The 27,144-nt window shown below is 56.0% G+C and overlaps 1 protein-coding gene across 1 annotated transcript; it reads right to left on the bottom strand.

Annotated features, from left to right (window-relative positions):
* Window positions 1-277: 277 nt before the first annotated feature.
* On the bottom strand, window positions 278-26,978 carry LOC144733518 (NADP-dependent malic enzyme-like). The gene is made up of 14 exons (XM_078615450.1): window positions 26,436-26,978; window positions 18,110-18,243; window positions 16,663-16,812; window positions 15,889-15,964; window positions 14,150-14,311; window positions 12,483-12,586; window positions 11,419-11,528; window positions 9,275-9,372; window positions 5,657-5,770; window positions 4,793-4,898; window positions 3,460-3,602; window positions 2,290-2,463; window positions 1,729-1,827; window positions 278-1,386 (listed from the first exon to the last, which is right to left on the bottom strand). The coding sequence occupies exons 1-14, from the start codon at window positions 26,679-26,681 to the stop codon at window positions 1,225-1,227; spliced, it is 1,878 nt and encodes a 625-aa protein (XP_078471576.1). The 5' UTR covers window positions 26,682-26,978; the 3' UTR covers window positions 278-1,224.
* Between the last annotated feature and the right edge of the window lie 166 nt (window positions 26,979-27,144).

A 27,144-nucleotide genomic window follows, 5' to 3' on the forward strand; every position in this document is an offset into this window, starting at 1 on the left:
CGAGGGGATGGGTGGCCAGCGCCACGCCGCCTTTGTCTCCCCAATGGCGATGTTTACACACCGCACCAGGTACTCATTTGAGGCTGAGTCGACTTAGGGGAGGGCCCAGGACCGCTTCAGATAATGGTCGCTGGTGTTGGCCGTAAGGGGGATTTCGAACTCAGGCCGCAAGCGCTCTAAAAATCCAAACTACTCTCTTGTCTCAGAACAATAATAATAAAAACAACAACAACACAACACTGAGAGCACAACGGGAACAAGCTGGCAAGCCAGTCGCTTAAGGGAGCCTTCGTTTAGTTGGGGTTGTTAAGAGCGTACGAAGAGAGACGCGCGGTGGGAAACGCGCGAACGCACACGGATGTAAGCAATTCCCCTGCGACGCGCCACGCTACCCCGGGTAGCGGACGGAAGGTTGGACGACAGACAGACATAAATATTCCCCACGCATTACAATCATTTGTCGATGAACGCCCTGAATAAACCTCTGATAAGAACAGAAAACAAAACAGAAAACTCAACACGTCCGTTGATAACACTGTGGCCTTCCTCATAGCACATAAGGGCCATTTCTCCCGAAATGTCGCCTGCTTTATATATTTGTTTTTATTTATTTGTAGGCCACGCAGCGTTATTGATCAACGTGGCGAGTTGTTGTTGTTAGTTGTGCTTGTGCACCGCTGGCAGCGCAGCAGAATCGCCGCGCAATTCGACAGAAGCAGTAAAAACGACGGGGAGGATAGACGACAGTGACGGCGACGAATCACGTCATCTTCCAAGTTGCAGGATGTCTCCTGCAACTCGCGATGGCGAGATGTTAACTACCTCGCCTGGTATGCAGGAGGTCGTGGGTTCGATCCTGACTCTGACGCCTGCTGTATATTTTGAGTTTGAGTGTCTCTCTCACAGTGGGCGCGTGGATTTTTCTCCCGGTCCTCCAGTTTTTCCCCTCCACGTTAAGAATCAACGTCACGCGTTTGAGAGTATTTGGCTGCTCATGAATTCCCACGCGATGACGAGCCACTTCCGTTGAGCTATCGTTTGCGATAGCTACCATATAGCTCCGTGAGCCCTCCTGACCAGGTAAACTTAAAAAAGTTTAGATTAAGTTCAGTCAGCTCGATGGGCCGAAATCAAGTGACCCTGACGGCATGGACGATGACCTCAGGTGACTTCCCCCCCCCCACGCCCCTGAGGCCATCGCCCTTCTCGGCACCGACGCTCGCGTCACACGGTCTGCGTCTTCCTGTAGGCCGCCGGCCACGTGTAGCAGTCGGGGACGAAGGAGTCGTAGTCGGGGCTGTAGACGTGGGATCGAACCAGCGCCTCCTTGTCCTGCGGCTCTGGGTAGAGGCTCGCCATGCCGCTCGCGTACGCCTGTTCCACAATCTGGTGGCGGAGAGAGGGAGGGACGACGGCGATGACGGAGAGGGACGGGGGAGTAAGAGACGGGGAGAAGGCAGACAGAGAGAGTGAGAGAGTGGGAGAAATGTGAACAGGCTTCCGGGCAAAGCGAAACTGCTTTGCGGTGCATTGTGGGTCACCCGACCCACAATGCACCGCTCGTGCCGAATAGCACACACAGAACACACAGCACACCCATAGTACACACGCGATGTTATCCTAACGTCTGACCACATAGCCGCGCCTGCCCAGGTCGCCTGGGCCCACGCAGCCCGGGCCAGCGCGCTGTGGGCGCACTATCGGCCCCCCGGTGCTCGCTCGCCGTACCTTCACCGCGATCTTGAAGGAGATGTCCCTGATGGAGCTGAGCGGCGGGTAGAGACGTCCCTCTTCCAGGTGCGCGTCCGTCACCTCCCCAGCGATCATCTGCGAGACAAATTATTGTGGCGATTGCCGCTGCTGCTGCTGCATCGGCAGTGGCGGAGAAGCGTGGCTAACCCTTTTCCCGTTCCGATGACGTACATGTACGTACATGTACTGTACATGTACGTCATCACTTTTTCTTCCGATTCCGATTCCGTCCCTTAACGTTATCGGAATCGATTGTGTTGGCCACCCACCCTCTTTTGTGCTGTGCCGGCCTTCTGAGGTGCACGCTAACAGAACCTGCCCCAACAGTCTGTTAAGGCTAAACGGGCGATCTTTGTGTGTGTGTGTGCACGTGTGCGTGTGCGCTCGTGTGCACGTGTGCATGCGTACGTATGTGCTCGTGTGCGTGCGTGTGAGAACGTGTGCCGCGTGTTCGTGTGTGTGCCATGTGTGCGTGCATGTGTGCGTGCATGTGTGCGTGTGCCGTGTGTGCGCCGCGTGCCATGCGCGTGCCGTCACCTCGGCGGTGGCGAGGAAGGCCTCGTCGGTGATGTGCCGCACACGCGCCGCGATGACGCCCAGCGCCAGCCCCGGGAACACGTAGGCGTTGTTCCCCTGGCCCGGGTGCAGCGTACGGCCGCTGGGCAGGGAGACGGCTGCGAACGGGGAGCCGCTCGCAAACACGCCTCGACCCTGCAGGCACGCACGGGGCGTGAGATGCATGGGGAGAGGCATGGTGAGAGACACTCAGAGGAGAGAGATGCATGGGGAAAGATAGGCGGAGACACGCACAGGAGAGAGATGCATGGGGAGAGGCATGGTGAGAGACACTCAGAGGAGAGAGATGCATGGCTAGAGATAGGCGGAGACACGCACAGGAGAGAGATGCATGGGGAGAGAAACGGTGAGAGAGAGAGAGAGAATTTCCCGAGTAAAGTCTATAGAGCGAAGAAGCTCCTTTTCAAGGGGTGACTCGGCCGACAGAGAGAGATGCAGCAGGGAGACCCCCACCACATGAGTCTTTCTATTCATCAGAGACAAACAATTTTGTTTTACGATTAATGCATAGGGCACGATTTTAAAAGGGACCGCCCCGCACCACTTCCCATGGGGAAGTTTCAACATCCGCCTCTGTGTTGTAGCAATCTTAAGACCTCAAGAGCTTAACGATATTAATAATAACAAGTTTTGTTGCATATATTTGCGTTGAATGAACTACATCGCACAGGCAAAGCTGGGAGGCAGCAGCCAGGCGGCGAGCTGGCAGCACCAACGATTGCCCGGGTTCCGCAGTCCTCTATATATTAAGATGTTTTCAGCCCCAGGATTGGGGTGTTTGGCCAACTCCATTAACGAGCGTTTGTGCACGTGGGAGGAAACCCACGCGTGCGAGGGGGCAACGCTCGATCCCATACAGCCGGACCAAGTGGGGGTCCACATTTGTGCCGCACCGCTTCACCTCAACACCCACGGCTAGACGGGGGGGGGGGGGGGTTTTCGCAACATTCGTGCGACGATCCAACAACCCTCGCCGCTACCTCCACAGCGCTGGATCACAGGCAGGGAAGCCACCCACCGCCAAAGACAAAGATCCTCCGTATAGCCGGACTGTTGGGAAAGTGCTGTTGAGCGAGCACCTGTCAGAAGCCAGCACAGCGTGGGGGCGGAGGGGGTGGAGGGGGCGGGCACCTCGGTGACGCGGTAGCACTGCTCCGCCGTGCACTCCGCCTTGCTCGTGGGGTTGCTGAGCGCCAGGATGATGGGACGCTCGTTGGACGTGGCCATGTCGCTCAGGATGCCCTCGGTGAACGCTCCCCCCACTGCCGCCACGCCTGGAATGCACAAAGACAAAGATCCCCCCCGTGTAGCCTTAGCAGACTGTTGGGGCAAGTGCTGTTAGCGAGTCGCACCTGCGAAGGCCGGCGCGCACACGAGGGGCTGCGGGGGCCAGCACCAGGCCCGGCCGCCTTTGTCTCCCCAGTGGCGATGATTTTACACACCGCACCAGGTACTCATTCGAGTCGACCTAGGAGAGGCCCAGCACAGGTTCAGATAATCGTCACCGGTGTTGGCCATGAGCAGGAATCGAATTCGGATCGCGGGATTCGTGGCGCAGCGCGCTAACCGCTGCACCACAAAGATCCCCCGTAACCTTAGCAGACGTTAGGAACAAGTGCCATTCGTGAGTCGCACCGACGAAAGCCGACACGGCACAACGAGGGGGGTGGGCCAACACCACGCACGTGCGCACACACGCAGACGACACACGAACGAGCACACTGGGCCGTGTGCACAAGCGTCAATGTCGCGCCCGAACTGGAGCGGCTATTAAAAGCCTCTGGCCGCCGTCACTGCCGTCGTTGTTGTCGTTGCGAGTGCGACCGAGCGTCCGCTCGCCCGCTTGTCGCGTGTCATCGCCGCCGCACGCCTCTCGATGCGTATCGCTCCGTCGCAGCTGCGGCTACGCGGTGACGGCCGCTCGCTGGGCCCCCCCACCCCCCCCCCCCCCCCGCTTGCTGTGTTTGCGTTTGGGCTGAATCCGATTGTATTTTTATTTTTCCGAATTAATATTCCGGCGGCGGTGGCGGCGGCGTCCTCGTGACGACAGGGGCGAAGTTTTTCCATCGGTCTCGTTCGCAGGGAGCGGCCGTCGGCGTCAGCACGGCCCCGCTGGCTTGTGCCACCGCGCGCCACTCCCCGTGAGCGCCGCGGTGGCTAGGAGACGTTAACGAGCTCGTCTCATATGCACGAGGTCGTGGGTTCGATGCCGACCCTGATGTCTGCTCGCAGCGCACGGAGCGGGGGGGGGGGGGGAGGGCCTCGTTGGCCCGGGGGGGCGCGCCGAGCGATGGAGCCGCGGCTCGCGAATTCGAAAGTTTGAGAGTTCAATTCCCGGTTGGGCGTTGATCTGTCTTTTTTTTTTATTGCTGCTGTTGCTTGTATCGCGGGAAAGAGGCGCGTGTTGTGTGTTATTTTCTGGAGGTGTGGGGGTGGCGGGGGGGGGGGGGGCAAGGGGGGTTACCGATGAGGGCCGTGGGTTTGACGGTGCGCACCACCTCCTCCAGCGATGGCAGCGGCGCGTGGTCACGGGCAAACACCTCCTTCTCGTGGTTCAGATTCGACCTGCCCTGTACCGCCACCACAACGATTACTGTTAGCTACAACCACCACAACGATTACTGTCAGCTACAACCACCACCACCACCACCACAACGATTGCTGTCATCCACAACCACCACCACCACCACCACCACCACAACGATTACTGTCATCCACAACCACCACCACCACCACCACCACAACGATTGCTGTCATCCACAACCACCACCACCACCACCACCACAACGATTACTGTCATCCACAACCACCACCACCACCACCACAACGATTACTGTCATCCACAACCACCACCACCACCACCACAACGATTACTGTCATCCACAACCACCACCACCACCACCACAACAATTACTGTCATCTACAACCACCACCACCACCACAACGATTACTGTCATCCACAACCACCACCACCACAACGATTACTGTCACCACAACCACCACAACGATTACTGTCACCACAACCACCACCACCACTACAACGATTACTGTCATCCACAACCACCACCACCACAACGATTACTGTCATCCACAACCACCACAACGATTACTGTCACCACAACCACCACAACGATTACTGTCACCACAACCACCACCACAACCACAACGATTACTGTCACCACAACCACCACAACGATTACCGTCATCCACAACCACCACCACAACCACAACGATTACTGTCATCACAACCGCCACAACCACAACAGCCGCCACCGCCACCACCACAATAATAATAAAAGTCGCAGCAACAACAACGACTCTGACTGACCTTGACGATGAGCCCCTTGGAGTCGACCATCCAGATCCTGTCGAGGGCGGCCTCCCGTGCGGTGCCCTCCTTCTGCATGGCCATCACGAGCAGGTGCGCGATGCCCATGGCAGCCTGCGGGGAACACAAACAACAACAATAATAATAGTTTAACACGTAGGCAGTCGCGACCGATATTATCCATAAGAGTTTTTTTTGGGGTTAGATCGTGTAAATATGTGTCGTTAAACCTGCCACCACCCGACATGGCCACTTAGTAAGGTTTGTCACGTATACAGAACATGCCAACTACTACAGTTACCGTTAAATACACAGGCGGTCATTCGGGGTGGGTTCGACCCCGACCTTGACGGTTGCTGTATATTTGGAGTTTGCGTGTCTCTCTCTCTCTCTCATCATCATCACGGTGGCTATGAGATGTTAACTACCTCGCCTGGTTTACAGGAGGTCGTGAGTTCGACCCCGACCTTGACGGCTGCTGCTGTATATGTGGAGTTTGCGTGTCTCTCTCTTATCATCATCACGGTGGCTAGGAGATGTTAACTACCTCGCCTGGTATACAGGAGGTCGTGGGTTCGACCACGACCATGACGCCTGCTGCTGTATATGTGGAGTTTGCGTGTCTCTCTCTCATCATCATCACGGTGGCTAGGAGATGTTAACTACCTCGCCTGGTATACAGGAGGTCGTGGGTTCGACCCCGAGCCTGATGGCTGCTGCTGTATATTTGGAGTTTGCGTGTTTCTCGTCGTCCGATGGTCGTGTGGATTTTGCCCCGGGTCCACCGGTTATTCCCTCCACATTTAGAATCAACGTCGCGCGTTTCGAGTATTTGGCTGCTTGAAATCTCAACGCGACAATAAGCCACTTCGTTGGGCTTTCATTCACGATAGCCAGGTCGCTTCTGTATAGCTCAGTGGGCCCTTGCCTGGTAAAATAAAAAAACATAGTTTAGTTTGTTGTAGTTGCTGGTGCACTTAGCGACCCCCACCGGTGATAATGACAACAATTTCCACGCCTTGTTGTTAATAGAGGTGCCCTCCTGTACTCCACACGTCTCATTTCAACACACTTGAAAGCACACCCCCTTCACTTCCTCTCAAACGAAACTTTAGAAGTGTTGTATACGGGGTCATGGTGGAGAGATTGGGGGGCGTGGGGTCACAATTCCCGGCCATCGGTAGTGGCTCAGCGTGGATGGCGTTTGGGCCCTCTTTTCCCATGCTGGACATCTGTGATGAAGAAGAGCTTCATAGCTCATCGGATTCCTTCCTGCAGTCTACGTAAAGGTTCTGATCTGAGTGCCCCCCCCTTGCCCCTCCCCTCCCCCCCGTGTACAAGTTTACAGCTAAACTATTAAACCGGAGCTATCGAGCTCAAATTCAGAAGCGACCTGGCCACATATGATAGCTCAACAAAGTGGCTTATATTGTGGATATAAGCTCCAAACGCACGTTGTTTGTGAATGTGGAGGGAAAAACCGGAGGACCCGGAGAAAAAGCTATGTGACCACGGGGAGAGAAACACGCAAACTACAAATATACAACGGGCGTCAGGGTCGGGATCGAACCCACGACCTCCTGTATACCAGGCGAGGTAGTGAACATCTCCCACGCCCTCCTACCCACTATCTTCACCGCTCAACATGGTTCATTCACATCGAGGGCTCCCCCCCCCCCCCTCTTCCACGATTGTGAAATATTCTTCCTCTCCCTTGCGTGATGTGTCACGGAATTTTTTTGCAACCCTCCCTCTCTCCTCTCTCCATCGCTATCTCCTCTCTCTATATCGCTCTCTTTGTCTCTATCGCTCTGCGAGTTCTACTCAACGGTTGCACTTTTACGTGAACGCTTACGTAAGTCCAGTGACCCCGGGTCCCTCTTGCTGACGGGACTCATCCCGGTCTCTCTCGACTCCTCATCCTGGTTAAACAAACTTCACTTCACCAAACTCCCCCTGTTGGCAGCACGCACAGCTCCTTGTCCGCGTGAGGCTTCACTGATGCCTTGTGCCGTCAGCGACCTCCAGTGGCGACGATCGGTAACTGCGCTCACATTGGCTCGTCCCTAAGGGCGTCAACTATGTACTTATCATCATGATAATACTTTTGTAGTGGGGGCCACGGAGGCACACACTTTAGCTGGGAGGCAACACGTGTATTACTCGTTAGCTAGACCCCAACAGGGTAACTACATAACTAGACCCCAACAGGGTAACTACATAACTAGACCCCAACAGGGTAACTACATAACCGGGCCAGGCAGTAAACGTACTGCCAGACCCACGATGTCGAACTTGACGACCGAAGATCGAAGTGACGTAGCCCGGCAGGTTGATTCCAGAAGACAGCCCCGCTCGGCTCTCAGGACCCCCTTTTTAAAATCCTTTATATTAAGTTCACTTGCTTGCTTGCTTGCGCGCTTACGACCGTGCAAATCGTTCGGTCGTTTTTTAACCCACTTCCCGTGATCCAATCGAGCTGACATTTTGCACACAGACTCGTTGCGCGTGACAATTTATTTTCGTGAAAATTTTTGTTCAAAATTTTTACACTTTTTAGGATTTTTTTTTTTATATTTAATTACCAATTGCTTAATGGTGGCAGGCAATCGTCTGACCCATAGGTGGCAGCCATCTCAAGCCAGAGGACGAGAGGACTCTAGCCGCCACGCATATAAAGGATTTATAGTGAAAAACTTTGTTTTTACGGGTTAATTTTTTATCTCCTGAGCCTGACCTTCCACCAGCTGTCATCTCTCGTCACCTGTCCCCCCCCCCCACCACCTCGTTATCCTCTCCTCGTCACGTGCCCTCTTGGGTTCACCTCGCCTGTCACATCCTCTGGTGCCGGAGAGAGGCTTGACAATGCGCAGTTACACTCATCTCTCAATAGCTCACGGCGTAGGGACTTAAGATACGTCACTAAACTTTCATTGATGTCACAATCAGAAAATGTATTTATCCTGGAGGAATCCGAAGAGCCGTGAAGCTCTTTTTCACAGGTGTCCAGTTAGATGATGTTTTAGATTTGAAGCTTTCGTGACTGCGAGGATTCATACTATTAGGTTTTTTCGGTAAAGTCACATAGGTAAAAAATAATAGAAATAAAATAATAATAAATGAAAATAAATCAATTAAATCACGACGTTTCGGAGGCAACACAAGTCTCCGTCTTCAGGTGGGACCGTCACAGCTAAATTTACTGTATCACTTATTTAGCTGTGACGGTCCCACCTGAATATACAGCAGATGTCACGGTTTGGATGGGACCCACGACCTCCTGCAAACCAGGCTAGGTAGTTAACATCTCTCCCAACCACGAGGAGAGAGAGACACAAACTCCAAATATACAGCAGGTGTCAGGGTCACGACCTCCTGCAAACCAGGCGAGGTAGTTAACATCTCTCCCAACCACGAGGAGAGAGAGAGAGACGCAAACTCCAAATATACAGCGGGCGTCAGGGTCGTAATCGAACCCACAACCTCCTGCAAACCAGGCGAGGTAGTTAACAACATCTCGCCACCGCGGCGAGATATGACCAGCGAGATGAGGCGTCACGGCTGACCGCCAGGTGCTGTGGGGAGCGGCAGGGTAAGGGGTGACCCTGAGCCGGTTACCTCTCCGGCTCCCTGGAACACGAAGGTGTTGCTGGAGAGGCGAGTGTTCGTGATCCTCAGGGCCGACAGCAAGCCCGCCACGGCCACCGCCGCCGTGCCTGCGTCAGGCAAAGGCAAAGGCGACCCGCGTGGGCCTCGTGAAAACAGACCGTCGGGGCAAGTGGTGGTTGGGAGCGAGTCGCGGCACACGAAGGCCGGCATGGGGATGCTTATACGGTTGCACGAGGTACTCATTTGAGGCTGAGTTGACCTAGGAGAGGCCCAGGTCCGGTTCAGATAATTGTCACCGGTGTTGACCTGAGAGGGAATCGAACTCGGGTTGCCGGGTTCGTTGCGCGGTGCGCTAACCGCTACACCACCACTCCCCGCAGATACAAAGACCCCCCGTATAGCTTTAACAGACTGTAGGGGCAAGTGCTGTTAGTGAGCACCTATGAAGGGCGGCACGGCACACGAGGGGGTGGGTGGCCAGCGCCACGTCCGTCCGCCTTTGTCACCCCAGTGCCGATGTTTACTACACACTGCACCAGGGACTCATTTAAGGCTGAGTCACCCTAGGGGATGCCCAGGTCCGGTTCAGATAATCGTCACAGGTGTTGGCTGTGAGCGGGAATCGAACTCGTGTCGCCAGGCTCGTAGGGCAGCGCGGCTAACCGCTGCACCACCGCTCCCCCACAGATAAAAGATAAAGATCCCCGTGTAGCCTTAACAGACTGGAGGGACAAGTGCTGTTAGCGAGCACCTATGAAGGCCGGCACGGCACACGAGGGGGTGGGTGGCCAACATCACGCCCGGCCGCCTTTGTCTCCCCAGTGGCGATGCTTACACATCGCACCAGGTACCTATTTGAGGCTGAGTCGACCTAGGGGAGGCCCAGGACCGGTTCAGATAATCGTCACCGGTGATGGCCGTGAGCGGGAATGGAACCCGGGTCGCCAGGTTCGTAGCGCAGCTACACTAACGCACACACTCGCACGCACGCACGTTGGGCAGACGCACACACACACACAACAACAACAACACCCACACACACACAACAACAACAACGCCCACACACACACACAACAACAACAACGCCCACACACACACACACAACAACAACGCCCACACACACACACACAACAACAACGCCCACCCACACACACAACAACAACGCCCACACACAACAACAACAACAACAACGCACACACACAACAACAACGCCCACACACAACAACAACAACACCCACACACAACAACAACAACAACACCCACACACACACAACAACAACAACGCCCACACACACACACAACAACAACAACGCCCACACACACACACACAACAACAACGCCCACACACACACACACAACAACAACGCCCACCCACACACACAACAACAACGCCCACACACAACAACAACAACAACAACGCACACACACAACAACAACGCCCACACACAACAACAACAACACCCACACACAACAACAACAACAACACCCACACACACAACAACAACAACGCCCACATAACAACAACGCCCACACACAACAACAACAACGCTCACACACACACACAACAACAACAACACCCACACACAACAGCAACAACAACAACGCCCACACACACACACAACAACACCCACACACAACAACGCTCACACACACACACAACAACAACAACAACAACGCCCACACACACAACAACAACACCCACACACACACAACAACAACAACAACGCCCACATAACAACAACGCCCACACACAACAACAACACCCACACACACACACAACAACAACAACGCCCACACACACAACAACACCCACACACACACAACAACAACACCCACACACACACACACAACAACAACACACACACACACAACAACAACAACGCCCACACACACAACAACAACAACAACGCCCACACGCACAACAACAACAACAACAACACCCACACACACACAACAACAACACCCACACACACACACAACAACAACAACGCACACACACAACAACAACAACAACAACGCACACACACAACAACAACAACAACACCCACACACACACAACAACAACACCCACACACACACAACAACAACACCCACACACACACACACAACAACAACAACGCACACACACACCCCACGAGACGTCCGCGGCTCACCCTGGATGTCGTCGTTGAAGGTGCAGTACTTGTGACGGTACTTGTTGAGCAGGCGGAACGCGTTGGAGTTGGCGAAGTCCTCGAACTGGATGAGGCAGTTCGTGCCGTACCTTCGACCAGGCAGAGACACGGAGAGAGAAACACGCGGGCAGCAGCAGCAGGATGCGGGTTTCTGATTAGCGGCGTTTGGGGGGTTGGTGGGTGGGGTGGGGAGAGTTTGTGGGTGGGGTGGGGGGGGGGTTGGTGGGTGGGGTGAGGGGGGGGGTTGGTGGGGGGGGTTGGTAGGGGGGTTGGTGGGTGGGGGGGTTGGTAGGGGGGTTGGTGGGTGGGGGGGGGGGTTGGTAGGTGGGGGGGTTGGTGGGTGGGTGGGGGGGGTTGGTGGGGGGGGGTTGGTAGGGGGGTTGGTGGGTGGGGGGGGGTTTGTGGGTGGGGGGGGGTTGGTGGGTGGGGGGGGGTTGGCGGGCGGCGGGGCGGCGGGGGCGGGTTTGTGGGTGGGGGGGTTGGTGGGTGGGGGGGGGGGTTGGTGGGTGGGGGGGGGGGGGGTTGGTGGGTGGGGGGGGGGCTGGTGGGTGGGGGGGGGGGGTTGGTGGGTGGGGGGGGGGTTGGTGGGTGGGGGGGGGGGGTTGGTGGGTGGGGGGGGGGGGTTGGTGGGTGGGGGGGGGGGGGTTGGTGGGTGGGGGGGGGGGTTGGTGGGTGGGGGGGGGGGTTGGTGGGTGGGGGGGGGGGGTTGGTGGGTGGGGGGGGGTTGGTGGGTGGGGGGGGGGGGTTGGTGGGGGGGGGGGGTTGGTGGGTGGGGGGGGGGGTTGGTGGGTGGGGGGGGGGGTTGGTGGGTGGGGGGGGGGGTTGGTGGGTGGGGGGGGGGGGGTTGGTGGGTGGGGGGGGGGGTTGGTGGGTGGGGGGGGGGTTGGTGGGTGGGGGGGGGGGTTGGTGGGTGGGGGGGGGTTGGTGGGTGGGGGGGGGGGGTTGGTGGGGGGGGGGGGTTGGTGGGTGGGGGGGGGGTTGGTGGGTGGGGGGGGGGGGTTGGTGGGTGGGGGGGCTGGTGGGTGGGTGGGGGGGCTGCTCACCGTTGCGTCGCCGCCTCCATGAACTCGCCGACGAGGTCGTCGTAGTCGGCCCCGCGAACTCGCTGGTGCCGCAGTCCGATGTAGAGCGGGTCGTCCAGCAGGGCCTGCGACATCGCCCACCAACCACCACGCAGCAGCAGCAATCAGCAGCAACCAGCAGCAGCAACCAGCAGCAGCACCAACCAGCAGCAACCAGCAGCACCAACCAGCAGCAGCAACCAGCAGCAGCAGCAATCAGCACCAACCAGCAGCAGCAACCAGCAGCACCAACCAGCAGCAGCACCAACCAGCAGCAGCAACCAGCAGCAGCAACCAGCAGCAGCAGCAATCAGCACCAACCAGCAGCAGCAACCAGCAGCAGCAACCAGCAGCAGCAACCAGCAGCAGCAACCAGCAGCAGCAACCAGCAGCAGCACCAACCAGCAGCAACCAGCAGCAGCAACCAGCAGCAGCACCAACCAGCAGCAACCAGCAGCAGCAACCAGCAGCAGCAACCAGCAGCAGCAACCAGCAGCAGCAACCAGCAACAGCAACCAGCAGCAGCAACCAGCAGCAGCAACCAGCAGCACCAACCAGCAGCAACCAGCAGCAGCAACCAGCAGCAGCAACCAGCAGCAGCAACCAGCAGCAGCAACCAGCAGCAGCAACCAGCAGCAGCAACAATCAGCACCAACCAGCAGCAATCAGCAGCAACCAGCAGCAACCAGCAACAACCAGCAGCAGCAATCAGCACCAACCAGCAACAATCAGCACCAACCAGCAACAATCAGCAGCAACAACCAGCAACAATCAGCAGCAACCAGCAACAATCAGCAGCAACAACCAGCAACAGCAACCAGTAGCAGCAGGGTTGACACGTGTCCTTGGTTTTCTCAGGACTGACCTCTTGTAATAATTATTAGTAAGAATAAGTATAACCCGTAAAAACAACGTTTTTCACTCTAAATCCTTTATATGCGTGGCGGCTAGAGTCCTCTCGTCCTCTGGCTTGAGATGGCTGCCACCTATGGGTCAGATGATTGTCTGCAGTATTAAACAATTGGTAATTAAATATTTAATTTGTTTTCCCTAAACAGTGTAAAATTTTGGAAAAAAAATTCACGAACATTAATTGTCTCGCACAACGAGTCTGTGTGCAAAATGTTAGCTCGATTGAATCACGGGAAGTGGGTTTAAAAACGACCGAAAGGTTTGCACGGTCGTAAGCAAGCAAGCAAGCACGCAAGCAAGCAAGCAAGCGAACTTAATATAAAGGATTTAAAAATGCCACCTTGTAGTAACACTGCCACGTTACAAGTTTACATGAGCAACTAGGTGAGTGAATATAGAGGCAGGTGAGTGACGACATGACCGAGTGATTGAGCAGGCGAGTGGGTGAACGAGCGAATGAGCAGGTAAGTGAACGAGCGAGCGGGCGTGCGGGTGAACAAGCGAGCGGGTGAGCGGGTGTGCAGGTGAGCGGGTGAGCGGGTGAGCGGGCATGCAGGTGAATGAGCGAGCGGGTGAGCAAGTGAGCGGATGAGCGAGTGAGCGGGTGAGCGGGTGAGCGGGCATGCAGGTGAACGAGCGAGCGGGTGAGCGGGCGTGCGGGTGAGTAAGCCACATATTCTGATTCTGATGAGCTTGGGTTGTTGTTGTTGTTTGTTGTTGTTGTCGCTGTGGCTCGCCTGGTTGTCTGTGCCCACGTCTAGCATGACGGGCAGGCAGTGCTGTGGCCGCACTCCGCCGCATGCTGTGTAGAGTGCCAGCTTGCCCACGGGGATGCCCATCCCGTAGCTGCCCAGGTCGCCCAGACCCAGGATCCGCTCGCCGTCCGTCACCACGATCGCCTGGCAGCGCCGCGCGGAGCAATCGATGTCGTCGGGTAAAATAACTTCCAATGACGGTAGTTGCGGTAGTAGCAATAACGAGCTAGTAACTAGTTCATTAGACGTCGTTTGCCAGTACCAAAATATAATAATAGGGTTTTTCCCCTTTTTTCTGGCAACAAAACTGAAACCTTTTTACAAGGAATCATGTGGTGCATTAACCACAATACTTGTGGTCAAAATGCAAACAAAAAACACATTCTGATAATATATGAAATAGATTGGTCCACACCAGAGACAGCTTTCTTTTGAGCCTCGTCTCATTGGTGCTAGACCAGAGGACGCCAAAAGGCGTACAGCTGAAAGACAATGCACTATCAAAGTAATGAGGGCTCGGGGTGAGCATCTCCATCATTAGACCTCCTTTGCCAGTACCAAAATATAATAACTTGTGGCTAATGCACACATGATTCCTTGTAAAAAGGTTTCAGTTTTGTTGCCAGAAAAAAGGGGAAAAACCCTATTATTATAGTAACTAGTTGGCATGTTCTGTTTAAGTGACAAACCTTACTAAGTGGCCGTGTCGGGTGGTGGCAGGTTTAACGACACATTTATATTTACGCGATATAACCCCACCCCCCCAAAAAACCTCTATTATGGATAATATTGGTCACGTGTTGAACAGTAATAATAATATGGGGTATTTTTTTGGGTTAGATCGCGTAAATATATTAATGTGTCGTTAAACCCGCCACCCCCCCCACACAGCCAATTAGTAAGGTTTATCACGTAAACAGAATTGATTGGTCCACACCCGAGACAGCTTTTCTTAGAGCCTAGTCTCACATGGTCCAACACCATCAATTTCAAGGACAGTGCATACATTATCAGAGTTGTGTTTTTTGTTTGCATTCCGACCGCAGGTATTGTGGTCAATGCAAACATGACTCCTTGCGAAAAAGTGTCAGTTTTGTTGCCAGATAAAAGGGTAAAAAAACAATTATCATATTTTGCAACTGGCAAAGGAGGTTCCAATGGTGGTACGGTGCACACTCTATAGGTCTCTGTGTGTCTCCATGGGTTGACTCTGTGGGCCGTAGTTTGTACCTTAATGGATCTCGACAGGCATCTATGCATCTCTATGGGTCTCCGCGTACCTCCATAGGTCTCCATATATCTCGACGCGTCTCTATGCATCTCCGTGTGTCTCTATGGGCTTACTACACCGTCCACAGTTTTGATTGTATGGCCACAACCGCAATCCTGCGGCTTGCCTCTTTAACTTTCCATTTGCGAAGGGGACGTGGCGCATCGGGCTGCTGATTGTCGATGTTGTGATGCAGTCGATGGCTCCAGGAGGGTCTCCGAGGTGGAGGAGGGAGGTCAAAGCCAGGAGGTGCGATGTTTTGACCTCGAATGTGAAGTTTATTCTGAACTGAGTTGTCTGACCCCCCCATCCCCCCACCCCCTGTCCCCCCCCCCCCCAATTCGCCCACCCCCTCCCCCTGCCCCCCTGCCCCCCCCCCCCCCCACTGCACCCCCCCAACCGCCACAGCCCCCCGACTCTAAACAACGTCACACTACAGGGCTGCTCTTACCCGGATGTCCTGCTGGGGCCAGGAGTTGAGGATGGTGGAGATGTGACCGCGGTCGTGGATGGTGATGAACAAGCCCCTGCAAGCCAAGGGGGGTTTGCGGGGTTAGGGTTCGACTCCTGCACGGGGTGGCGTTGCGACTTCATCCACGGAGGGGGCGTTTGCACGAGAGAGAGAGAGGGTAGGGGAGGCTTTTTTGCAAGAATTTCGACCCGGCGACCTGAGTTCGATTCCCGCTCACGGCCAACACCGGTGACGATCATCTGAACCGGTCCTGGGCCCTTCCCTAGGTCGACTCAGCCTCAAATGAGTACCCGGTGCGATGTGTTAACATCGCCACTGGGGAGACAAAGGTGGCCGGGCACGGTACTGGCCACCCACCCACCTTCGTATGCCAATGCCAGCCTTCATAGGTGCTGCTCGCTAACAGCACTTGCCCCAACAGCCTGTAAAGGTTCAACACTTAGCCTTTCGCGACCAAAATTATTCATAATAAAGGTTTTTGGGTTAGATCGCGTTCGTATAAATATTGTCGTGACCCTCCACCACCCGACGCGGCCAGTACGGTCTGTCACGTTAAACATCGCGCCAATCGCTTTACTCCTTCAGCCCACCGGTGTGTTGGAGGGCAAATCCATCACATCAAACTCAGCATCAATCGCGCGATTTGCCAGAATAGTGAAGGAATCCACCAGAGCGGGACGACGCGGTCGCTGCTAAGGCTGTGCGGGGCGGCGCACAACTTTGTCTTTGTGACGTGGGCTGACGTGGGCTGACCTGGGCCGTCGGAAGGCGATGCCGTACTGCTGGCAGGCGAGCCCCACCGTGGGGGTGTACACGATGGGCAGGAAGCGCTCCACGTCGGAGGTGAGCACGCGGTAGAAGAGCTTCTCGTTGCGGTCCTGCAGCGTCATCAGCAGGATGTACCTGCGCGGGCGGCAAGGGGGGGGCTGGGGGCTGAGTTGACCCTCCCCCCGCTCGCTCCCCCCGCTCCCTCCCTCGCTCCCTCCCTCCCTCGCTCGCTCCCTCCCCCCCTCGCTCCCCTGCTCCTCCGCTCCCTCGCTCCCTCCCTCCCTCGCTCGCTCCCTCCCCCCCTCGCTCCCTCCCTCGCTCCCTCCCTCCCTCGCTCCCTCCCTCCCTCCCTTCCTCCCTCGCTCGCTCCCTCCCCCCCTCGCTCCCTTCCTCCCACCCTCGCTCCCTCCCCCCCTCGCTCCCTCCCTCCCCCCCTCTCGCTCCCTCCCTCCCCCCCTCCCTCCCCCCCTCCCTCCCTCGCTCCCTCCCCCCCTCCCTCCCTCCCCCCCCCACTCGCTCCCTCCCTCCCCCCCTCCCTTGCTCCCTCCCCCCCTCCCTCCCTCGCTCCTCCCTCCCCCGCTCCCCCGCTCCCTCCCTCCCTCGCTCCCGCCGCCGAATGCGAACTACCATGGCAGGGGCATTGAGCCCAGGTCGCTGGGACAGCGAGAGGTGCAAACTGGGTGTGGTGTGTCGGGTGGCTCCAGCCCATTGGAGGGCGCTACCCAGTACGTTGGGCCAACGTCGGGGTGACGTTAAAGCAATTCGGCCGGGTGGTTCAGCGGCAGGAGCAATCGGGAAGCTGGCAGGTTCAAACCCTGGTTGTAGGGGCGGGGGGGCGGGGGGGGCATGTTGACTCATCATCCCTCCGGGGGTCAATAAACTTCACACCCCTTTGTGGGGAAGTCAGCAGTGGCTGTCCAATGGATAGACCCCCGCCACCCCCGTCACAGGAACGTGGAATCTCTACCGCCGGCGCCTCGGGGTTGCGGACGACCGAGCGGTGAGCGCCGCCCCGTTGCTCGTTCGGGCAGCAAGGGACATCGCTCGATTCCCATCCTCGTCGTGAGCTCTCTGACGTTCCCACACCGAGGGTCCCGGTTCGAGCCGACACATGGATCCGAATCCCCTTGAGCCGCTTGGCACCTTTGCCTCGACTTTGCTCGCGCCTAAGTGCCACGGCCGCCACCACCACTACCACCACCACACGCCAGCGTCGTTGTGTGTCGTCGCGTGTTTTCACTTGTCGTTGTATGTCGCAGCGTGTTGTCACGTGTCGCGTATCGTCACATCGTCACGTGTCTTCACGTGTCATTGTGTCGCAGCGTGCTGTCGTGCATCACCGCGTGTTGTCGTGTGTCGTTGCGTATCGTCGCATGTCGTCACGTGTCGCGTGTCGTTGCGTTCCACCGCGCGTCGCCGCCGCGTGCCGTACTTGTCCAGGTCGCTGGAGCGTGCCTCGAAGTTGCGCATCACGCGGTACGCCTGCACGTCCTGCGACAGGAAACACGGCGGCAGCAGGCCGTGGATCCCCAGCTGGAGCCGCTCCTCCAGGGTGAACGCCATGCCCTGGTGGGTGGACACGGGAGGGCCAGGAGGGCGAGGAGGACGTAGTGGTGAGCGGAGGTGAGAGGTGCAAGAGGATTTGGTGAGCAAGGGGCGGCCCTACATTTGACCATTTTGGCTTTTTGAATATATGTGTGTGTCATGGGACCTCCTTTGCCAGTACCAAAATAAGAGAATAGGTCTTCTTGGTTCTTTCGGTAAAGTCACGTAGAAGGGAAATAATAAAATAATAAAAATAAAACATAATAAAATCATATATAAAATAAAACATAATAAAATAATATATTATGTTATTATGTCTTATTTTTCTTATTTTATTATTTCCGTTCTACGTGACTTTACCGAAAGAATCAAGAAGATGAATCCCTGCAGTCACGAAAGCTTTAAATCGAAAAAGAGAATAGGTTTTCCCCTATTTTCTGGCAACAACACAGCTGTGTTAAGATGTTAAAACACCAAACTGAAACCTTTAACAAGGAATCATGTCTGCATGAAGCACACACAGTTGATTGAGCACAGTGCCCATAGGCTCCAAAACGTGGAGCGGTCAGCAACAAACAGCAACTAATTAAAGCGGCGGTGCGAAAGAAGTTCAACATGCACGCAGACAGTACCCCGACAATCGGTCGTTAACGTGATCCTTGAATTTGAGCGAGGTTGATTACAAAAAGCTTGCGGGAAAGTAGAAAAAAGTAAACCAAAAGAGACTATGGGAGGGAGGGAATTTCACTGCGGTTTTAGCAGAAACGCAGACGTGACCACAGAGACTCCTCTACTTACGAACATTCGACTTACGAACTTTCAGAGATACGAACAAACCTGTCCCCGTGTGTCCAGTTGCAGCTGTTCGGACCGAAAGTCGTAAGTTCAACCGCCGCGTAATAAATGTTGGGAGTGATATCTACATCTGCAGAACATGAAGAACCAATGGCATCTAAATCTGCAGAACATGAAAAACCAATGGCATCTACATCTGCAGAACATGAAGAACCAATGGCATCTACATCTGCAGAACATGAAGAACCAGTGGCATCTGCAGAACATGAAGAACCAGTGGCATCTACATCTGCAGAACATGAAGAACCAGTGGCATCTACATTTGCAGAACATGAAGAACCAGTGTCATCTACATCTACAGGACCTTTAAAGCAATTCCCCGTGTTGAGTGTACATGTCGCACAACGTGTTTGGAATCGACAGGAGTAAAGTAGGACTTACGAACGAATCGACTTACGAACAGACCTCTGTAACCTAACTCGTTCGTAAGTACAGCAGTCCCTGTATTTATCAGGCGCAAGGTTCTCTGGGCAGTGGCTCAGTGTGGTTGGCATGGGCCCTCTTTGCAAAGGGAGTGAAATGACCCGTCCCGACTGGACATCTGTGAAAAAAACAGCTTCATCAGTTCATCGGATTCCTCCAGTATCAATACATACTCTGATTCCGATTTTCTCGAGCTTTTTGCCACGCACTACTGCTGCGGGCATCTTGAGCGGTGATCAGCACGGTGAAGAACGGCCGATCAAAATAACCAATACGACCGACCAATGCGGCATTGGGGTGTAACCTCCATCCAGAAAGTGGGTTGAGATACGGGCCTACGCACGAAAACGCACGCGCGCGTGTTTTCTTTTTTAGAGCAATCACAGCGTTATATTCCAAAGATCAGCAACTTCCTTTATCGCGATGTAAAGCTGCTGAGAGAGAAACGAGAGGAAGGCATCAGAGTGCATAGGGGGGAGGGGGGTGCATCAGCGCTTTTTGCCGAAAACCAGCTGAGCCCGTGCAAAAAACGTGCTCCTCGTAAAACCAAAAAAAACTACTTTAGACTCCTTTATTTGTATTTATCACCGAGTGCTAAACGCTGACGCGCGGCGCTCCGTGAGGCTTCGCGTTATGACCCTGACCCCCCACCCCGCCCCCGGGATGATGTGTGCCCTGGGGGCATGGTATACAGGGAGGTGGTGGTGGTGGTGGAGGTGGTGGTGGAGGTGGTGGTGGAGGTGGTGGTGGAGGTGGAGGTGGAGGTGGTGGTGGAGGTGGTGGTGGAGGTGGAGGTAGAGGTGGTGGTGGAGGTAGTGGTGGTGGTGGTGGAGGTGGTGGTGGTGGTGGTGGTGGTGGAGGTGGTGGTGGTGGTGGAGGTGGTGGTGGTGTTGGTGGTGGTGGTGTTGGTGGAGGTGGTGGTGGAGGTGGTGGTGGTGGCGGAAACGCTGCTGCACGTGGCTGCCCAGCTCCTGTGGAGGCATCAGCGAGGGTTGTTGGCTCGCTGCAGCAGGTTATCATCTGACAGCTGACAACTTCCACGCGATCGCCCGCTTGTTTTTTGTGGTCGAGCTATCATTTGCGGGGCCCAGGTCGCTTCTGACAAACAGAGAGGGCTGCATAGCTCAGAGGGCCTTCTCGATGTCGTGAAACTCCCCTTCTGCCCGTGGGCATCGAGGGGGTGCCCCCCCCCCATGCCCTTGGCTGGTCAGGGGAAGCTGGCACAGCAAAGTGTGGACTAATCTCCATCCGTTCCGACTCTCTTCCCCGTGGGCGCGGCAGAGAACACCCTCGCTCGCCAGGAGAACACGGCGGTACGATAAAGGTGATACCCGTCTCTTCCATCCGTACGGCATAGTGTTCCCCCCACCCACCCTTCCCCCCCCAACCACTCCCCCCCCCCCACCAACCCCCCCCCCCACCACGTGATTTTTTTTCGGGCGCTCTGATTTCACCCCACGTGTATAGAGCAGCCGTTCATTGGTCGAAAACATCTCACTATAAATAGAGGGCCGCAGAGCTCGGGAAATTGTTGGTAGCAGCGTCGTCTCACCGCCTGGCTGCTGCTTCCTCCGCTCGCTTGTGGTTTCCTCCACGCACCTCCAAGTTGCTCTCTCGCTCTCTCACTCGTTCTCTCTCACCCACTCTCGTTCTCTCTCCGACAGTGCGTTAATACTGCGCGGAAGCGTCGTGTTGCAAGTGGCATCATCGTCGTCATGTTATTGAATCAACAGCAAGCGCGGAACCCCGTGCCAAATATTCCGCATTCGCTCAATCGCGCCGCGTGTCGGCTGAAGCGTTTGCGGTCGTCGGTGTCTACGGATCAACGGTGGCGGCTCCGCTTGGCGTCGCGCTCGACTGTGGCAGTCGAGGCTGAGAAGGTTGTGGGGTCCCGACGTCAAGACAAAACCCACCCCCCCCGGGTAGCACAGATGGGCACCACCACCACCACCATCACGGCGAGTCGATCGGCAGGTCGAGTGCGGTGGGGGTAAAGTGTGGGAAATCTCACCGCTTCCAAGACGGTGCGTCTGGCCATCGTGGAAGAGTAGGCCAAGGTAGCGGTGTCGTCAGCAGGAAATTTGCAGGGCTGCACCTTTACCTTTGACCCTTTTCATATATATATATGGGTATTTCGGCACAGCTGTGAAATAAGCAACGCTGGCAGACGTTACCAATGCTGGCGGTGAGAAGTTGAAGGTCAACTTGCCACACCAGCTCACGACTACTCTCAACGCATACGCGCCACATCAGCGCAACTACTTTAAACAAAGACGGCGGTCACCGCATTGCGCGCTTTCAGATGCGCTGCTTCTGCGGCCGTCTGGAACGCTCTTCCTTCCCGATATTAGGAAGCCACTGCGGCTTTGCACTTTTAAATGATCATCGAGATCGGCAAACTCATTCTTGATAACTCCCTTTTTGTGTTTAGTTTGTTGTCCTTCCCCCGCGCCTCCGATGGGCACGTTTGGCTCCGTACGCTACGAAAGAAGTTCAACGTACATACGTACCTACAGCACTATGCGCACATGCTGCTCAATGCGGCTGATGCCACGACGCGGGTTTACGACGCGGAACACTGGCTGCCTGCCACAGCGTTCCGCGCCTGGCAGCTGCGGGGCAAAACACGTGCCACACCACGTGGGCAGAGCCACCATCAGGAATCCTGCTGTGCCAAGCTAAATTTAGAGACCTATCTTGGCTCTAAGTGGTGTGGTCCTACCGCTAACACCCCCCTCGCCCCCTCTGTGATGTTACGATTCGTAATGTTCGTTACGCGGTCGTTCATAACGACATGATGAATAGGGAACAGAAAACACACACACACTGACGAGTGCCCTATTCCAGTCTTGCGCGTGGCGGCAGCAATGTTTGGCCAGGAGCTCGATGTCAATGTCGAGGTCTTGCTGCTGCTGCTGCTGCTGCTCGCCACAACGAGAGGGCTTCAGCAGAGAGAGAGAGAGAGCGTCGTTTTGCTGCTCCGTATGTACGTTGAACTTCTTTCGCACCGCACGGAGCCAACCTCGCTGATCGGAATGAGTGCAGACCACAGTGGCTTTACCGAGTGGTGCCAACTTTGGGCTGTACAGGCCACAATCTAAAAGTGAGCAAAGAGGCATCGAAGGGATGCATTGTTGGAATTACAACGAGAGACACCAAGAGGAAAGCGTGGAATTAGCGGGCAGCTCAGAATCTTGATCAGAATCAGAATATTTATTTAATACTGGAGGAATCCGAAAAGGTATAAAGCTCTTTTTTCACAGATGCCCAGTCAGGGCCGGTCAGAAAGTTACAACGAACACTGGAAATGAACGCAGGTCAGAGGCCTCGTCTTGATCTTCGCCCAGCAGTGATGATAAATAACATCGATCATAACGCAAGACGCATCTTCTTGTAACTTCACTTCCAAAGAAGACGGGGAGAGAGGAGCACGCGTGGATCAGAGAACGCACGTGGGATCGACGACGTCGCTCAAACCGTGAAAGCAAAACAAAATTTTGCAAGGCTCGGGCCCGAAGCGCAATTCCTCGAAGGGACGACGCGCCATGGTCAAGGATAGTAACGGAGCGGCAGCCAAGGGACAGAAGGCATCCGAGAGAGAAAGAGGCACGTCCGCCGCAGAGATGGAGCGACGTTATGCACGGCAGGTGCTGGGTGGATCGTCGCATCCGCATCAGAATCTTCATTTATCCCGGAGAAATCCGATTAGCTATGAAGGTCTTTTTGTTTTGTGTCACAGACGTTCAGTCGGGGCGGTCCATGAAGTGACGACAAACAGCGAACCGTGAGAGATGCCACGCTTGTGGGGGCCTTCGTCCAGCAACGGATTGACCACGGCTGATGATGCAGATGACGAAGAGCTGATGACGAAGATGCTGACTGCACATGCGATGTTGACCCGGGAGGGAGGCGTGTCGCGTTTCAATGGCAGCCATTGGCGCAGCGAGTCTGAGATGCGTTTCCATTCTTAGTACGCAAGGGCAAAATCTCCCTCTCGCTCGCGCCCTCTCTGGCTTGCCGCTTGTGCCCCCTCCTGAATCCCCCGTGTGCTTAGAAAGCATTGGTTAATGGGGGAGGTGTGTCTGTTGCTAAATTTGCAATGACCCCCCACCCCCTCCTCTGCGCACGAGGTATGTGTGTGTGTAAGCCGTAAACACATCTTACGCATACCGTGTAGGCATACACTTCACCGAACTTTTCATTTTAACGAAGCGATCTGGCTATCACAAATGATAGCCCTGCGAAGTGGCTTATCACGTGGAAATGTATAGCAGCCAAATACTCTAAAAACGCGTGACGTTGATTCTAAATTTGGAAGCAAAAACCGGAGGACCCGGAGAAAAATCAACGTGACCACGTGGGAGAGGGACATGGAAGCTCCAGGTATGTCCAGGCTCGGGATCGAAACCACAACCTCCTGCATACCAGGCGAGGTAGTTAACATCTCGCCACCGTGGCACCCTCTCACAGTGCAACCGTTGGCACACTTTGATTCGCAATACAAAAGTCGCCAGTTCAACCAGATTCGATCTCCCTGCGGACAAAGTAGCAGTCGGTGACTTCTCAACTCAACAGGGCGTTGTTAGTACGTGTGATCAAAGCGTCGTGATCAGAGGAACCAATCGCAGCTTGTCAGAATGCCACCACGAGGAAGCGGACACAAGACTGCTGATTCATCTGCAGGATGCCTTGCAGAATGGTTCTGTCACGTGTTCGGTTCGCACGGTGGATACCGATGCGATTGTCATCTTGATTTGAAAGTTTCGCCATCTACACACAATATGCCCAAAAGCAGCCGTGTAGGTAGCTTTCGGCGCAGGGAAGAACTTCAGCTATTTTCACATCAATGCCATCGCCCAGGCTCTATCAACGGCCTTACCCACCTTCCACAGTTTCGCATGCTGTGATACGGTGTCTTCAATTTTTTTAAAAGGGGAGAAGGTCAGGATGGCAGGCTTGGAAGTCTTATCTCGCAGGAACGGAGGCTTTCAACTTCATGGTGGAGAGTCCAATCACTGAGTTGAATGTTGAAGCTGAGCACTTCAAACTGCTTGACCGCTGTACGGCCGTCCTGGATGACAAGACCAGCCACTTGCATTCTGTCAATGAGGCTCGCGGAAAAATGTTCTTCCGGAAAAGAGAAACGATGGAGATGATTGCGCCAACCCAAAGTTGCTCAAAGCGCGCTGCTTACCAGGCGGGTATCTGGACCACGTGTCAGCTGCCCCAACAACAAAAACAAAATCACCGTTTGCAGAGGGATGTGGCTGGTCGCTGGGCGAGAAGAGCCAGTCGTGGTTTCCTCGGCGATCGCGAGAGAGGCAGTGCGCACGAGAGATGACGACGACTGGCTCGGGTATCAAACGAAACCGGCAAAACGACTTGCCGCGCGTGATGGGGGAGGCGGATATATCGTCTTGCCGCCAGCAGTCCGATTGAGAAATCCACTTGAGAAAATGTCATCAAAACCACGCGCTCAACGCCAACACCCACAATTCGCCACTGAGTGGCGGTGGCGTCACCACGGCGCCTGGACTCATTTGAGTCTGAGTCGACCTAGGGGAGGCCCAGGACCGGTTCAGATAATCGTCACTGGCGGTGTTGGCCGTGAGCGGGAATCGAACTCGGATCGCCAGATTCGTAGACGCAGTGCGCTTAATCACTACACCACCGCTCCCCACACGCGGAACTGCATTGTGTATGAAAAAAGAAATGACACTTCTGAAACGAAGAACTAACCCTCCCGTGAGTCATTCAAGAAGTTCACCACACCCAGTTAAACTTTCTGTCAGAGGCACGACATCGGCCGACGTTGCATGCACTCCGTGCTGTTTACACCTCAACAGAGCCATCAGTCGCAGCCCTTGCTCAATCCACTGCTGGATGAAGGCTTCATCCGTGGCTGCTTTCGATCGGGCGGTCTTGGAGGGGTCGCTTGACCACACATCACCAGGCTGGGTCAGTGCAAAGTTGGTGAAGGCGGAGGGAGGTGGGAGGGGGGGAGTTGTCAGAAGCGGGTGGCAAGCGCGCACCGAACACACGACAAAGACAAAGACCCCCCGTGTAGTCTCGCACAGGCTGCGGGGGCAAGTGCCGTGAGCGGTGGGTGGGTGGCCAGCACACCACGCCCGGCCGCCTTTGTCTCCCCACCAGTGGCGATGTTTACGACACCCCGCAACTAGGTTACTCATTTTGAGGCCGAGTCGACCTAGGGGAGGGACGGCGACACCGGCGCAGAAAGTCGTCGTCCGCGTGCGGGAATCAAACTCGGGTCGCCGGGTTCGTGGCGAAGCAGGGTGGCGCTAACCGCTGCGCCACCGCTCCCCGCACGATAGCACACGCGAGTACAAAGACAAAGGTCCCCCGTGTAGCCTAAACAGACTGTTGGGGCAAGTGCTGTTAGCGAGCACCCACGAAGGCCGGCACACTAACACCATCACACACACATCACACTCTCCATCTCCCCCGTCTCTCTCCACCCCCCGTCTCCTTCCACCCCCCCTCCCCCGTCTCTCTCCACCCCCCGTCTCCTTCCAACCCCCCCCGTCTCTCTCCACCCCCCGTCTCTCTCCACCCCCCCCCCCGTCTCTCCACCCCCCCCCCCCGTCTCTCTCCACCCCCCCCCCCCGTCTCTCTCCACCCCCCCCCTCCGTGTCTCTCTCCACCTCCCCCCCCGTCTCTCCACCCCCCCCCCCCCGTCTCTCCACCCCCGTCTCTCTCCACCCCCCCCCCGTCTCTCTCTCCATCTCCTCCCATCTCTCTCCACCCCCCCCCCGTCTCACCCCCCCCGTCTCTCTCCACCCCCCCCCGTCTCTCTCCCCCCCCCCCGTCTCCCCCCCCCCCCCGTCTCTCTCCACCCCCCCCCGTCTCTCTCCCCCCCCCCGTCTCCCCCCCCCCCGTCTCTCTCCACCCCCCTGCCCCTCCACGTCTCTCGCCTTGTTGAGGTGCGGGTTCCGCGTGATGTCGTAACCGCGCTTCTTGGTTTGTCCCGCGCACGCGGGCGGCCCCGAGCACCACCTCGCGACGGCCCCCATCGCAGCCGCCGCCGCCGGCGAGGGGGTCACGATGCGGGACCCCCCCCGACCCACATTCGGAGGCCCGGGTAGCATCGCCCGCCGGAGCGCAGCGACGCAGCTCACTCCACCCGTCGCAGATCGGGTCGCCACCATCATCACCATCATCCTCGTCGTCGTCGTCACCAGCAGCAGCTTCGTTAGTCCGTCGCGAAAACGATAACCCCACAACACCTCCACCTAAAGTCTAGCCCTGTTCCCGGCGCGGTGAAGTATGGTCAAATGAATAAACGGCCTCGGATCGAGAGCAACCGACGCGTGCCCCAGAGCGGTGGATCGTCCAGCGGTGGATCACGAGGCCGTGACAGTCGCACGCGATGCGATGGGCGTGTGAATCGCCTACAGTGATGGGTGTGTGCTGTGTTGTGTGAGCTGGGCTCAGCTTGTGGCCAGTGAGGGGTGTAAGCGAGGGTAGGGAGAGAGGATGGGTGGGATGGTGGGTGGGGGGAGTGGGAGGGCTGTTGGTGGTGTGGGTGGCTCAATGTGCCTCGCTGCCTTCCCACGGTGACATCGATTCCAGACGTCGCGCTCCACTCCCCCCCTCCCTCCTCTTCCTCTTGTCCAGAGGCCG

This window comes from Lampetra planeri, chromosome 47 (assembly GCF_965212315.1).
Source record: "Lampetra planeri chromosome 47, kcLamPlan1.2.h2, whole genome shotgun sequence".
NCBI lineage: Eukaryota > Metazoa > Chordata > Hyperoartia > Petromyzontiformes > Petromyzontidae > Lampetra > Lampetra planeri.

Coding starts and splice junctions, on each gene's coding strand:
- LOC144733518 (XM_078615450.1), bottom strand. CDS start 26,681: ATGATGGTGATGATGGTGGCGACCCGATCTGCGACGGGTGGAGTGAGC. Junction 16,813..18,109: donor CGCTCCAGCGACCTGGACAA/GTACGGCACGCG, acceptor CCGCCCGCGCAG/GTACATCCTGCTGATGACGC. Junction 2,464..3,459: donor AGTGCTACCGCGTCACCGAG/GTGCCCGCCCCC, acceptor GCGTGCCTGCAG/GGTCGAGGCGTGTTTGCGAG.